General features: G+C 44.8%; 1 protein-coding gene across 3 annotated transcripts in view; it reads left to right on the top strand.

Moving 5' to 3' along the window:
• Slc22a15 (solute carrier family 22 member 15) overlaps positions 1 to 14,860 on the top strand; it is a 61,491-nt gene that overhangs the window by 5,610 nt on the left and 41,021 nt on the right. For all 3 annotated transcript variants that reach the window (XR_006073400.2, XM_042279611.2, XM_042279612.2), the window contains exon 2: positions 7,838 to 8,050. Coding sequence is in view for 2 of the 3 variants with exons in the window: in XM_042279611.2 (XP_042135545.1) it covers positions 7,838 to 8,050 (213 nt within the window). In the remaining variant the exon portion in view is untranslated. The remainder of the gene's footprint in view (positions 1 to 7,837; positions 8,051 to 14,860) is intronic.

Raw genomic sequence — 14,860 nt, 5'->3', positions numbered from 1 at the left:
ATAGCCACTTCTCACCTCGCCAACTCCTCAACCTGAAAGGGACCGAGCTCCTGTCTCCACCCCTCATTATCACTTCTTATTCTCTGCCCAGCCATATCACTTCCTATTTCCTCCTCCCAAGTGCTGGAATTAAAGGTGTGTGCCACCACTGCCTGGCCTCTATGGCTAACTAGTTGTTATCTCTGCATTCTGATCTCCAGGCAAGCTTTATTTGTTAGAGCATAAACAAAATATCACCAGAGCTTCGTATTTTATTTTTAACAGCTGCAGCATAAGGTCCTTGTTATATGTCCATACCGTAGCTTGTTTATCAGTTTCTAGTTTTCAGTTTAGAACCACACACTGTGGTGCTGGGCTCTTCTTTGTTCTGGCCTTCACCTCTTGCCTGTTGATTGACACTCCCCTTCTCAAACACGGAGAAGACATTACCTAATAACACTCTTTTATTTCACTGTATTTGTTATTCATTCTATTTTAAAATTTTAAAAATAATTTTAAAGCACTTCAAATAATGTAGAGAATAATTCACAAGCCCACATGCACTTATTTTCAGGTTGAATATTACTAATATTTTTTCAAGATTGTGTTATAGTTTAGCTTGTAAGGCAGGACAAATAACACCTAGGATGTGAGATTATGCATATAACTAATGAATAGCTGCATTGTTGAGATCTGACCATGCATTGTTCCAGGAGCTGGTATGTGTGATATTGGGGCTCAAACTTGGCAGGGCAGGCTGTTGGGAAGGCAGGGTATGTTCGGAAGCCTATCAGAACTGACTGGGGTCTGCCGTTCTCACTGCCTGCATTCTCAATGAAAGAGATGCCTCTGATCATAGACTTAAACATTTGCCTGGCCAAGAAATCAGAGCAGGTAAAGGCAGATCCAGATGAGGGTGTGGTTGCAGGCCGAGCTCCTGTACTGGTCGAACTGAACCAGCTAATATATGGCAGTGAATATGGAGCACAGAAGCACCCACCCCAACATATTGAGCACAAAACCAAAAATAGCTGCCCTTCACATTCACACCTCCTCCCTAGATCTTGCCTGTAACATCTTTTTGAGGTCATCTAAAACAAGAGCATCCCAGACAGCACTTGACCTTGTAACATCTTTTTGAGGTCATCTAAAACAAGAGCATCCCAGACAGCACTTGACCTTGTAACATCTTTTTGAGGTCATCTAAAACAAGAGCATCCCAGACAGCACTTGACCTTGTAACATCTTTTTGAGGTCATCTAAAACAAGAGCATCCCAGACAGCACTTGACCTTGTAACATCTTTTTGAGGTCATCTAAGACAAGAGCATCCCAGACAGCACTTGACCTTGTAATATTTTATGTGTCTTTGACAGTTCCCTCTGTCAACTGATAGCTGTATTGATAACAAATTGTACTTTCATGCTGATTTACTTGCAAAAATAAAGCTTTGAATTGAGGGCTGGTAAACTAGCTCAGGCAGGTAAGGCGCCTGGTGCCAAGCCTGAAGACCTGAGTTTAATTCCCTGGACCCACATGGTAGAAGGAGAGGACCAAATTGTCCCACAACTTGTCCTCTGACCCCCACACTCACACCCTTCCCCCCAAATAAATACAAATGTAATGTAATTTGAGGAACTGATTTAGAAGAAACTCATGAATATAGCACATAGCAAACAGACCCAGAGCACTTGCAGGGTCATCACATGACAGAGGTTGGAAGAAACTTGAGTTATCCCAGGAGTGTGCTGTCTGCTCTCTCTCCTCTGTCTGAGCTACTGCTTTTTGCCAAGAATTCCTTCCCTAAACTTAAACTTACCCGCAGCACTTACACAGCATGGCATACACTTTGCCCTGAACACCCTCTACTAGTATGAACTTCATTTGACTTGAAAGAGAGAAATAGGTACTGATAAAAGAATTTCCCCAGAATCTTACTAAGTAGTAAGATAAAAAAAAACAAGACGCTAGAACCAGTTTTGTTGGCTTTTTGTTGTTGTTGTAACCTATTTGTTTGTTTGTATACTTATTTTTGAGACAAGGTCTCACTATGTAGCTCTGGCTGACCTCAAACCCACAGAGATCCTCCTGCCTCTGCCCACCAAGTGTTGTGATTAAAGGCATGTGCCACCACACCTGACCCAGAATTACTGGGTTTGATTAACTTTTTGCCATACCATTCTGTAAGGAATTAGTTTGAAGATACATAAGATATGCTGTTGTAACAATGGTACACAGAGGGTTTAGAGGGATACAGACATGCATGAATGTTACTTTCTCTACAGGTCTTTAAACAGTTAAAGTTAATCCTACCTATACACATAATCATGCAAAGCACCATTTCCCCAGTAAGTAATGCACCCAGCCAGTGGAAAGTAAGAGAAGAGACTGGGGTTTACTGCAGCCTTCAGAAGGATGAAGCTTAGGTTTAGAGAGAAACTTGAAGGTCATTTTAGATGGAAAAACACCATTGCAGAAGTGGAGAATACCTCACACCTGTGCTACTGCTACAGCGTGTGTTGGATGGGGCTGGAGAGATGGCTCAGAAGTTAAGAGCCCTGGCTGCTCTTCCAGGGAAAAGCTGTGTATTTCACACCAGAATAGGTATAGGGAAGCTGCTGGGGAGTTAGTTAAAGTTTAGGAAAAGGGATTCTTGGCAAAAGCAATAGTCCATTCAGAGGAGCGAGAGCAGATAGCACACTTCTTAGGGTTCCATGAAGATATCCTAGAGTTAACTCAGTTTCTTCCAAACTCTGTCATGTGATGTCCTTGCAAGTGCTGGACCCGAGTTTGGTTCACTGACACCTACACACACACACACACACACACACACACACACACACACACACACACACACTCACACACACATGCACTATGTAATATACGTTCACAAACATACAGTCCATTAAAACAAATAAACAAGCGATACCGAATCAATTTTGGAGCTGGTAAGAAACAGTCAATCTTCACCCTGATCCAGAAAGTCTCTGCTGATTCAAGTTTGGGGAGTCCTGGTGTACAGTGCTTGCATAGTACTGTACAACTTTGCTGTTCAGTAAAGAAGTGTCCCATTGGACCCTCCGGAGAGGCTAGTTAGATAGGCGTGCATAGGCAAAGACATGCCATTAAGATCCAACTGTATTACAAGAAGACGTGAGTGTAGAGAGTGTGACTATAGCTGAGCCTCAGACTCAGGTTAAGACCCGTGTGCTCTCACAGCACGTGGTAAGTCACACCCGGGAGTGAGCAAGCCAGTGCAGGCAGCTGTGTGTGGACTAGTTAGCAAGTGGGCTGTAGGAAAATAATCCTGCACCCACTAACATGATTCAACCGGCAGAGTTTGCGGAGGAGTTTCAGGAAACTGAGCTGGTTATCTGTAGATGGATTAGAGAAGAGAAGCACCAGTGATTTAGAATGTGTGAATTCCACACTTTAAGCCTCCCAAATACATCCTCCTCTGCAAGTCACTCAGTCAAGAGCTAATAATGCTCTCATGTTCCAGACACTGGGCATGTGGTCTCGCTTTCATGATTGGGGGCTTATTCACACAGTGTTTCTGGTTGACCAGTTAAACAATTGAGTCCTAAGTGCGTAAAACACTAATAGTAATGCCAGCAATGAATTCTACTTTGATTTTTGTCCTTTATGTTCCCCTGAAAAAAGATCTGCCCCTAAAGTTAGATGAACCCACTCTCATCTTGGTTTGTGGTTAGAGAAAACCTTGAATGGTATTTAATTGCCCTGTGTCTTGTTCCGACTCACAAAGTGAATATCAGGCACAGCCATGACTTCACAGTGTAGGGTTGTGATGGTTTCCTGAGAAGTATTATGAAAGCCCATAATGGTGTTACTACAAAATTACTTTAGAAACCTTCGCTTTCAGAAACTTGAAATTTCAATACCCTTGAATCATTGTAAGTGTAATTCCACTGGGGTGAGGAGTGGAATGGGGGGATCCAGCCATCTGTGGTACTTGTTCTTCCCTGGAGCTGGAGCCCAAGGGCATAAATGATTTATCTGAGATGTTGTTATCCCACACGGAAGGAGAATAGATAGTGGTTTCTTACTGTGGCTTTAAAGCCCATCTGCTCATAGGTGTGATTTCATTGGACAAAAACGTGGGTGAGTGTGCACATGGTAATGGCAGAGTGATAGTAAAGAGTGAGAGTCTGCTTTTGTTCTCTGGGGGACAGAGTCGGATGTGTGAACTGTGTGAAAATGTCACAGTCAAAAATGGCAAACCAAGGAAAATCACCCCCATGTTGTGTGGGGGTGGTGCATTTCAGGGCTGGTTATGTCATCTTTGACTTCCTATGACCACATGACCCCAGGATGTCCCTCTGGTATGGAGGACCAACACTAATATAACTGTGGACCTGGAGCCTCCCTCTCTGACCTAACCTCACGGTGCTCTTGTGTAATGTTCATTGCACAGCATGGCTGCCCCCCGCCTACTGTGTCTGCCCGGTGACTAACAAAGCTGAGCATGACCACGGGCTGGCGCCGCATAGAAGAGTTGCATATGTTTAGCCTCTCTGTTAACGTAAAAATGATGAACCCATGTATTGAGCACCTTGAATGTGGATGTGTGCATGTGTGTGTGCACACTCAGGCTTGTTCATAAAGGGGACCAAGAAGACATTGTGTGTGTGGGGGGGTGAGCAGAGAGGATGACAAAGATAGAAAGTGCTTATTCTGCTTACTGATGGCTAGGAATGAAGTGGGTTCACACTGCTTAAAACATACAATACTGTGCTGTGGGATGTTCTGTATGTCCTGTGGGAGCCGTTCTTGGGTTCCTCGTGGCTTTACCCAGCAGGTCCGTATAGAGGATGATTAGGACCACGGGCCTGAGTGCAGGTGTCTGAGATGGTCTGCACTTGACTGTGCTGTAGGATGGTCTGTATGTCAAGTTGCTCTGATTGGTCAATAAATAAAACACTGATTGGCCTGTGGCATGGCAGAAAGTATAGGCGGGACTGACAGAGAGGAGAAAAGAAAGAACAGGAAGGTGGAAGGAGTCACTGCCAGCTGCCGCCAGGACAAGCATGTCAAGATGCCAGTAAGCCACGAGCTATAGATTTATAGAAATTGGTTAATTTAAGATATTAGAACAGTTAGCAAGAAGCCTGCCACGACCATACAGTTTGTAAGCAATGTAAGTCTCTGTGTTTACTTGGTTGGGTCTGAGCGGCTGTGGGACTGGCAGGTTACAAAGATTTGTCCTGACTGTGGGCAAGGCAGGAAAACTCTAGCTACAATGCTGATTGACTAGTTTCCATTGTTCCCTATGAATAAAGGAATACAATAGCACCTCTTTGTTTTGAACGGTTTTCCTCAAATTGTAGTATATACCCAGAACAGTCGCCTTCATAATGAGGCACACCTCAGATGAGAGGACCCGTTAGAGCATTTCCTCTTTTATCTAGAATATTGCTTATCCTAGAACAATGCAGATAAAAATATCATGTACTAATATACATTCAGCAGAAACCTATACTAAGAATGGCACATAGCTAGCATTATAAAAGCATGTGCTCATGTCCTTCTTGGTCACTTATTCATCTCCCTTGTTGAGTGTGGGGACCCTGGGTTATTTATTTTGGAAGCCAAAAGATGAGTCAGACATAACAAATATGCATGAGCATGACTTCTAGACCACTGGAGAGGAAGCCGAGTCGGTGAGGAAACCGGTAAATGAGCCTGACTTTCAGAGAATGAGAAGCGTTTTAACGTGACTTGAGAGGAGACGCTGCCTCTGGGGAAGGAGCGGAGTGCGCAGAGGTAAAGGGGCACAGTTAGAGAGGGACGTGGCTAGTTTGTTTTGCCTGATGAAAGGCTGTGCTTTGAGTCATCTCCTGCATTCCCTTGGCCCATGGTTTTCATTTCTTTATACCCATCAATTAAATTTCAGCAGATTGTAATCAGAGGGCCAGTTGGTAAATGGATGAAAGTGACTTTGTAATTATAGCTACTGCTGGATGTGTAATCTATTTGTTCTTGTGATTATTAAGGTTTTTATTTTTATAAGCTGATTGCCTCCTCTTCTAAAATGTCCTTAATAGTATGCAAATAAGGTCCAGGAAGCATGGGCGCCTAGGAACATATTTTCCTTTGTGCCTTATAATAAATCTCACAGCATATGAGCCATGCTAGCTTTGCCCTTCTCCCAAAAGGTCCACAGTCCATCCACTCAAAATAGTGTGGGACTGCCTTGTGTCCCCTCAGCCTTAACAAGAGGGAAGTAGTCACAACTCAGATTTTGCATTAGCTTCTGATAAATGCACAAACTATCACGACTCCTTTTCTCTTTCCTTGACTAATTCCGTTGTCTACCACTGATAAAATTCCACTATTAGTTCTTCTGTTTATCTACTGAGCTCAACATGCCCTGTAGAATGGTGTGGAAAGAGCCCCCAGCTAGAGTTCTTGGTGAACTGAACAGGAATCCTCTGATAGACTGCCTATCTTTATATGCCTCGGTCAGCTCTTATAGTGAGTGGGCTCATGGCCATACACTGATAGGAATCACATGCTTTGTATTTTTTAGACACTCTGTTTATTGGTATTTTAAGACCAAGTTAAAAGTTAACAGGGATCTTATCTTCCTAAAATAAGATTGTCTTAACTTGCAGACTAATTATGTATTTTCTTAGTGAATTTCAAATCTGAAATAATCATCCAGCAGTGAGAGCTAACATAAACAGATATCCATATCAGTAAAGTCTGAGAGGACTCAACAACCCAGAAACCCAACTGCGAGAAATCACCAGATCTACAGCAATCGGCAGATGGCATATGTATTCAGTAAACATTTCTTGAATGAATTGGTGCTGTATTTTTTCCTTATTAATCAACAGTTATGGTTAAATTAAACCAAGATTAAATACAGCTACAAGTTGTAATCTGAATATGCCTGAGATTCCGAATCTTTTTCAGTCTTAAGAGTTGCATGTCACATTTTTAAAACAATGTGCTGTTTGGATTGCGAGTCCAAAGCCAAGCGCCTCCTGGCTCCTGGGAACTGATTATTCGAGCTGGAAACATGGCTGAGAAGGAAATAACTGGAGTGTCAGTCTGTTAAAGCAGAGTCAGTGGTGTGGGCTGTGCTGCCAGTGCTGTACAGTATCACACAGAGCCCATGGCATCAGACACACCCCAGATGTGGAAGGAAAACAACTGTCTGAAGCAGCGCACAGTGCTCCACGAACGGGCTGCTGATGGCCCCTGTAGCGAGGGACTCTGCTTCTTCATGTTTGTCTTCCTGACTGCTCCTGTGGCCCATTTCTAGCTACAACAAGACAAAACATGGAAGCAAGACACCCACCCTCCCCCACCACTTTCTTCCTCTTCCTCCTCATCTTCTTTGGTTATTTGTTTTTACTTTATGTTTGTGCATGTTTTACCTGCATGTAGGTATGTGTACTACATGCATGTCTGGTGCCTGTGGAGGTCAGAAAAGGGCATAGGATTCCCTGGAACTGGGGCTGTGGATGGTTGATTCTCAACTGCCGTGTAGATGCTGGGAATGAAATCTGGTTCCTCTGGAAGAGGACCCGCCCCTCTTTCCCCCTTTCTCCTTTGTCTGCCTGAGTTAGACTACCATGTATTTCAAGCTTTCTTGAACTCACTGTGTAACTGAAGATGAACTTGGACTTTGGATCCTTCTGCCTCCACCCCCTCAGTACTGGAATTACACAGGTGATGTACCAGGCGTGGTTTAGGCAGTGGTAGGCAAACACTCTACCCACTGAGCTACATCCCTAGCCAATCACTGTATCTTTCAAGGTCTGCAGGCTTCCCGAGTTTTCCGCACATGTCCACATCTGCAGCAGTTGATTCTGTGTGTTTCCTTTCAGCTTTATGTGGCCACGGAAGCCATCCTCATTGCACTAATTGGAGCCACACCATCGTATCACTGGGACATGGCCGAGCTCCTGCCCAACCAGAGCCACAGCAATCAGTCAGATGGCCAAGACCAGGCCTTTGGTGACTGGCTTCTGACCGCCAATGGCAGTGAGATCCATAAGCACGTGCATTTCAGCAGCAGCTTTACCTCTATCGCCTCTGAGGTAAGCAGTCACCACACTAGCCAGGTGACCTAGGTATAAATTCCCAAAGAGCTTATTTTGACTGTAGAGCCTTTCAGAGGTGAATTAAAGCTGCCCAGGTCCCTCTTACCACGAATGCAAGCCGAGGAAAGCAAGGGGACCACAAGAGGCCTAGCTGTACTTCCCAGAGAATATGCTTCAGTCCCATGCTGTGTGTAGACACAGGACACGTTGGCTGCACAGGGTAAAGTCCAGAGGGTGCCCTGTTCTGAGGGGCCACTGCTGGCGAAGAGACTCTGGTGCAGCAGAGCCAACCAGAGATGAAGAAGCTCAGAAGAGTCTACTGAGGGTAGCATCAGGAAATCATGCTTTGATCACCCCTGTATCTCTATAGCCCAGGAGCAATTGTGGTAACTGCCCCCTACCCCGACTAGCCACTTCAAAAGACAAGTAGCATCATTGATTATTTACTATAGACCAGGCATTGTGACATTTTATAGGTCTGTCTTATTTACTCAGACTAATTTTGTCGGGTAGACTGTTTTCTCCATTTGGCAGATGGAGAAACCAAGATGAGGTCAAGCTTGACTTATAAGAACAGTGTTGGTGTTTGAGTGTAGATTTGTCTTAACTCGGAACCTGTGCTCTTCGTTCTGTTTCCAAGAAAGAACATACAGCCTGTGTCCAGACTGGGGTGCACATCTCTTAGGTTCTTTTTGACTGGCAACAGTGGCCAAATATTTTTGTACTTATAATTTCAAACCGACGGAGCAAAGAATGTAGCTCAGTAGTAATCTGCTGGCCTGTCATATAAGGAGCCCTAGGTTCTATTCTTAGAGCTCTTTTCTTCTTGGAGACTCAGGAAGACATACCAGGCCTCTTCTGCCTTACGTTTTAAACACAGAATTGTTTATCTTTCTCCAAGTCTTACTCTATTGGAGTCAGCACTGTGTCTGCCCTGTGTGTATATCCTCATCCAGAGTGTGTGAGCCATGGGTGAGCTCTCAGGCTGCTCCTGCCTGGCACCTTAGAGGTCTGTCTGATGGGCTTGTTTGAAGTGGTCAGTACAGGCGGCCTCCAGCCTCCCTGCTGTTCCCAAACCACCATTCAGCGGAGAGCTAGCAAGAGAGCAGATTAGTGGCTGGTGGGCAAGGCCAGGAGCTTGCCTGGGCACACAGGCGGGTTTCAGGTGTGCTGGCCACCCCCAGGTCTGTGCAGCAAGTTGGGTTCATCTTAATTGCAGTCGAAATGCAGCTCCAAGCCGACCCCCATTCTTAGCACTGATTCGATTTCAGTCCCCCATCCGGTTTTCAACTGTTTTCACAGTCTTCATATTGGCAGTATTGAAACAGTCTGTGGAATATACATAGTCCAAGACATAGCTCTTGTTGAAATTATTTAGGCTAAAAGTCAAAGTTTCAAAGCAAGTTCTTGGGCCAGCATGATAATGCCGGAGAGGGTGAAGGTACCTGTTGCCATGTCTGATGGCCTGAGTCTGAGACCTAGACTCACATGCTAGAGTGAGAAAACTGACTCCTGCAAATTGTCCTCTGACTTTGACAGTTGCACCATGGCATGCATGTTCCCCACTCCACTAAATAAATGGAAATAAAATAAACCAAGAACTTCCCTTTGCCTGTGTAGAGAGATACCAAGACAGTGTTTACAGAACTCCACAGTCTAGGACATTATGTTAAAACCCACAGTTTACAGCTTCTACCAACATCTTACTGTACTTGATCTTGAAGAACTGTTTTCTGGAGGGTTTGGGAAGGGTGAATAAAGGGTTATGTGATTAACATGGTATTTAATTTTTTAAAAATCCTCTAATCTAGGAGTCTTGACTATTCTCAAATGAGCTAATAGCCATTGGGATGGATTTATGTAGCAAATTGCTGTCTGCTGTATTCAAATTATTCCCTGAGCTCTGACTCCTACAGAAAACACCAAATATCATGGAGACACACAATTATCATGCTTAATTAATGTTTGCAACCAAAAAGCGCAAGGTTGGAATCTTTAATATCATTGTGGATATTGAAGAGATGAAGTTGACTAACTATTATCTTGAGATTAATATATTTTTCCTCAAGCCAGACCCTGGGGTCAAAAGACAGAGTATTAAAACTATTTGAAAAATTCGCTGCAATTAATTGCTGCGGGGGCTAATTTTTTTTTAATGTCTTGCTTCCTTACGCCTGTGCTACTGATTGTTATCGCCTGCACACTTCACCCATTAAGTGGTAATTCAGAGTGACAACTACATGGAAATGAAGCAAGTTAGTTAATCACCGTGAAACTGCTCTGGAAATGCCCTGTCCAAGTACTCTCCACTCACGGGAGCTCTCATTACCTGACTCGCTCCCAGAGGGCAGTTTCCTGCACAAAGCCGTTTTTAATTTTTATGGAGAAGACAAGGGCAAAGGGGTTGGTGATGATGTTTGTGTGGCATTGTCATCAGGAACCACTCAAGGCCAAGGAGAGCCCTCAAGGTCATTCTCTGGGTGTTGGGAAGCTGCTGCTCGTTCCAGCGCTGTGGTCTTTGAAATACTCACAAGCTAGGAGTCTGGGCTGCGGAAGTGATTGTTATAACTGGGTTTTCCCAGAGTGTGACTTCAAGCCGCAGGGGGATCAATGGGCATCGGCCAGTCTTGCTTGCCCGTGATTAGATGGCCTGCCGTAGCAACCAGGGAGCTACCTCTGTCTTCCTTTGCACTTTGACCGGGTGGACAGAGCAGCCATGCTTCTGCCCCCATTTCCTGGAATGGTGAAGTGGTACTTGTGAAAATATACTGGGCCCCAGTACAATCCACCTTTTAGAGAAGACTCAGCAGCAGGTGAGGGGTGACGTGGTTCTCTGGCCTGCTGCAGTCTCTGCCTGTCTCACAGATTCATTGATCTACTGGGTACCATAACATAGCTTCTCTCGTTGCATGGTCATGGGCATTGTTCTTAGTAGAAATACTTGTGCACTAATGAACATGCTTTCATGAGCTCAACTTATAACAAAGTATTCTAGATGTCAGATTGGCTATCAAAAGGATAGCCCCTCGAATTCCAAGTGTCCCTCATACTTCACTTGATGAGAATGCCACTCAGTGGCTCTGAAGAAAAGATGGTTGGTTAGGTTGTCTCTTGGTACTCCTAAACTCTAGTGTAATGCTTGAAGTAATGCTCCCAAGATGCTGTAGGTGTCAGGCAGGGTAGCACATGTTGGAATCCCAGCAGTCAGAGAGCAGAGTAAGGAGGAGCACTGCTGGTTCAAGGTCAGCCAGAAACAGAAACAAAAGTCTACTGTTTGTGAAGATGCCTGTAAGACTAGAGCGTTCACTCACTACATACATAATTCAGTGAGTGTTTAATTAGTGTTGGCAGGCACTGTAAGATTAGCACGTGGCTTACAAATGTGCCCTCAGGAAGCTCAGGGCATCATTGGGGAGAGACAAGGGAACAACACATGGCTCACTCTGCATCATGCAGAAGAAAATGTGAGATGATATGGCAGGGAGAAGAGAAGGTCAGCTCCACTGAGGAGTGCCAGACCAAGCTGGGGCGTGTGTTACAGAGGATGAGCAGAAGTTCAGCAGGAGGAGGCTAGGTGGGGAGAGCGGGGCAGGCGCCTACCCATGTACAAAGAAAAGGCAGTTCCCAACAGGAGTCAGGCTTCCTGGCAAAAATAGAAATGTTTGCTTCCCTCTGGATAGCCATGCCCTCACCTGGGCTCCTGCAAGGCCCGTCGTGCATAGCTCATATGTGGGTGATAGAGTCATCACCTGCCCTGGGCCAAAACAAGGAGAGCAAGAGAGAGCCAGGCCTCCCTAGAGGAGGGAAATGACCTAATGCTTGTAAAGGCCTGCTGTGCATAGCTTTCACTTACCGCATACAGCTCCTTTTGAAAAGAGGGGTCTGTGTTGAGACCACGTCTCTCAACTACTGTTCCATGAAAAGTCACCATAAACTAGGAAGATAAACATAAGGAGAAGAGAGTAGGCAACTTAGGCCCAAGGGGAACATGAAACAACAGACCTATGGCCTTCCTGAGCGTCTGAGGGTCAGGCTGCACACACTGCAGCTCTCAAAGCCAGCAGAGAGGGCCTTCTGCTTCTCCAGATCTCTAGGAGTTATGCTCACCCGAGTGCTACAGGATGCAGGAAAATATTATAAGAACTCAGCTGGTTATGGCAAAGCCACTACCTGGAGGGATAAAGGAATTCCTTCAGAGGAAGCCAAATTCCAAGGAGCTTTTGGTGTTATTTGGCTTGTTATATATCAGCTGTCTTCTGTTATGAAAATCATGTGTGCCGTCATAGCTTTCCCAATTGATTTTTCCCTAAGTGCTAACAGTGTGGACTGATCCCTCTCTGGACATACACATTCCAGGTATTTGGGGAACAGCCTCAGGAAAGGCTTCCTTCCCCTTTCTCCCCTTTCAGCACTGGAATCACTTTCAAGGACTAACAGAAATCACAGTCCAGACCACCAGCTAGTGCTGGGGGATGGTCTGTATGTCAAATTGCTCTGATTGGTCAATAAATAAAACACTGATTGGCCAGTGGCCAGGCAGGAAGTATAGGTGAGACTAACAGAGAGGAGAATTGAGAGAACAGGAAGGCGGAGGGAGTCACTGCCAGCCACCGCCATGACAAGCAGCACGTGAAGATGCTGGTAAGCCACGAGCTATGTGGCAAGGTATAGATTTATGGAAATGGATTAATTTAAGCTATAAGAACAGTTGGCAAGAAGCCTGCCATGGCCATACAGTTTGTAAGCAATATAAGTCTCTGTGTTTACTTGGTTGGGTCTGAGCGGCTGTGGGACTGGCGGGTGACAAAGATTTGTCCTGACTGTGGGCAAGGCAGGAAAACTCTAGCTACATGCTAGTCTCCTGATTTAAGGTAAATTCCACAAGGAGACACCGCCTAGGTCAGGTGGACTTTAAGTAATAGCTTTACACAATTTAGCTCGGATCCTCCTTTCTTACAGCCTTACTAACTTTATAGACCTCTAACTCCTTACCTAACCACTTCTAGGAATGTTTAGATAACCTCCTGCACTGACAGCTATGTTCAGCCAGAACTCCCAGTTCAAGCCTCCCTGTAATTATCATCATTGGCAGCATCTGGCCAGGTCCATCCCCAGACGGAGGAGAGTACGTTATCAGAGATACCTCTGTACTCTCTAAGAACAGACTTAAGCATGCAGACTACCCGTTTGAGAAGGCCTGTCAGATGTGCCAATTAAGCTTAACTTCCTCCTTTCCCAAACCTTACCTCTAGTTCCAGATCTCCCTTTAACTATCACCAGAGGCCTCTAGCTGTGCACAGGTTGCCTAGCAACTGAGCACACTTTTCCCCCACCCTACAGAAAAACGGCAGATAGCTTGGACAGATAGGAGCCACAGGAAAAAAAGAAGGCAGTTTTATTTTCTCCCATTGACCTAGCAACTTAAGGATTCTTAACATTTTCTACTAATCATGTTTAAGATTATAGTTGAGCACATAAGATCCCTCTTTTCTTAGATATTACCTGAATTTAGCCTTTAGTTAATTCATTTCCCCATTGGTCACTTCCCTTTTGGGTTGCAAATGATAATTAACTGCCCCTCTGTGTGATTCTTATCACCCCTCTGCTTGACCCTGGAAGCCTGGCTTTGCACTGCCAAGGGATTACTGCTTGTAAGTGCATATATACTGGGACTCCCAGGGCACGGGAGCTTGCAGAAGATTTGGAAGAATAAATGACTGGACTCAGAGCTCGGTGTGCTGAGATTCTATTTCCCAAAAATAGTCCTCGCCGTTTGTAGTTCTCTCTCCTGAGCCCCTGGGTTGTATAATATTAAGGCTGGTCCCTCTGATATTATACAAGACCTGGTGCATGCTCTGGGGCAGTCAGGGAAGATGGACATCCCAGCAATATGCAGTGTGGAGGGCAAAGAATGGCATCTGGGGCTGGTGTCACATTAGGACCTAAGGATGGCACACAGACTGCAAGTCAGTGATACAAACCCAGTTTAAAACCAGAAACGTTCCTGGGCATTAAGACACACAGATCATGGAATGAGGCATACCCTGGGGCATAATACTAGCCAAATATGAAAAAATTACAATAAAAACTGCTGTGGACGGTGACTTTAAAACATTGTCATGGTTCCCTCCCATAAGCCTTCTGTTTTCTAAGCACAAAGGCCACAGAGCATTTACTTCCTTTCTCTTTCTCTTCCTTTCTAGCAATACCTTGTCCTGTTCCTCTTAAGTCAATGGTTCTCAACCTGTAGGTCGTGACCCCTTTGAGGTCAACTGAGCCTTTCACAGGGGTCATCTAAGATCATCAGAAAACACAGATATTTACGTTATGATTCATAAGAGTAGCGCAAGTACAGTTACAAATAGCAACAGAAATAGGCTTATGGTTGGGGGTCACCACACATGAGAAACTGTATTAAAGGGTCGCAGCATTAGGAAGGTGGAGAAGCACTATTCTGAGTTACAAGATCTACTTATTCTACTGTCTTCCGAGAGCTGGTTTTTCCTGCATGTTTCCTTAATGGAACAAATGCAGAGGACTAAAAATAGAAAGTCTTTCCCCAGTCTATTGTCATTTCTGCACGAAGGGTGGCTGCGGGTAAAGGAGGAGAGTAAGTGTAGAAGTCGGCTGGTTAATTATCTAGCTGTGAAGTGTGCAGCCTGCCTGTGTGACAGCTCTTTGATGTCTGCATTTTCATTACTTGGCTGCTAACTTGGCTTTTAGAATTATGCCTTAGCGCGGAGTCTGTTTTAGGGACGTACATTGTCGTTTTTTCCCCCAGATGATCATATTTCTGCCATGTCACAG

The sequence above is a fragment of the Peromyscus maniculatus genome, chromosome 6 (genome assembly GCF_049852395.1).
Source record: "Peromyscus maniculatus bairdii isolate BWxNUB_F1_BW_parent chromosome 6, HU_Pman_BW_mat_3.1, whole genome shotgun sequence".
NCBI classification, from domain to species: Eukaryota; Metazoa; Chordata; class Mammalia; order Rodentia; family Cricetidae; genus Peromyscus; species Peromyscus maniculatus.
This window is presented reverse-complemented; position numbering and strand designations above follow the sequence as displayed.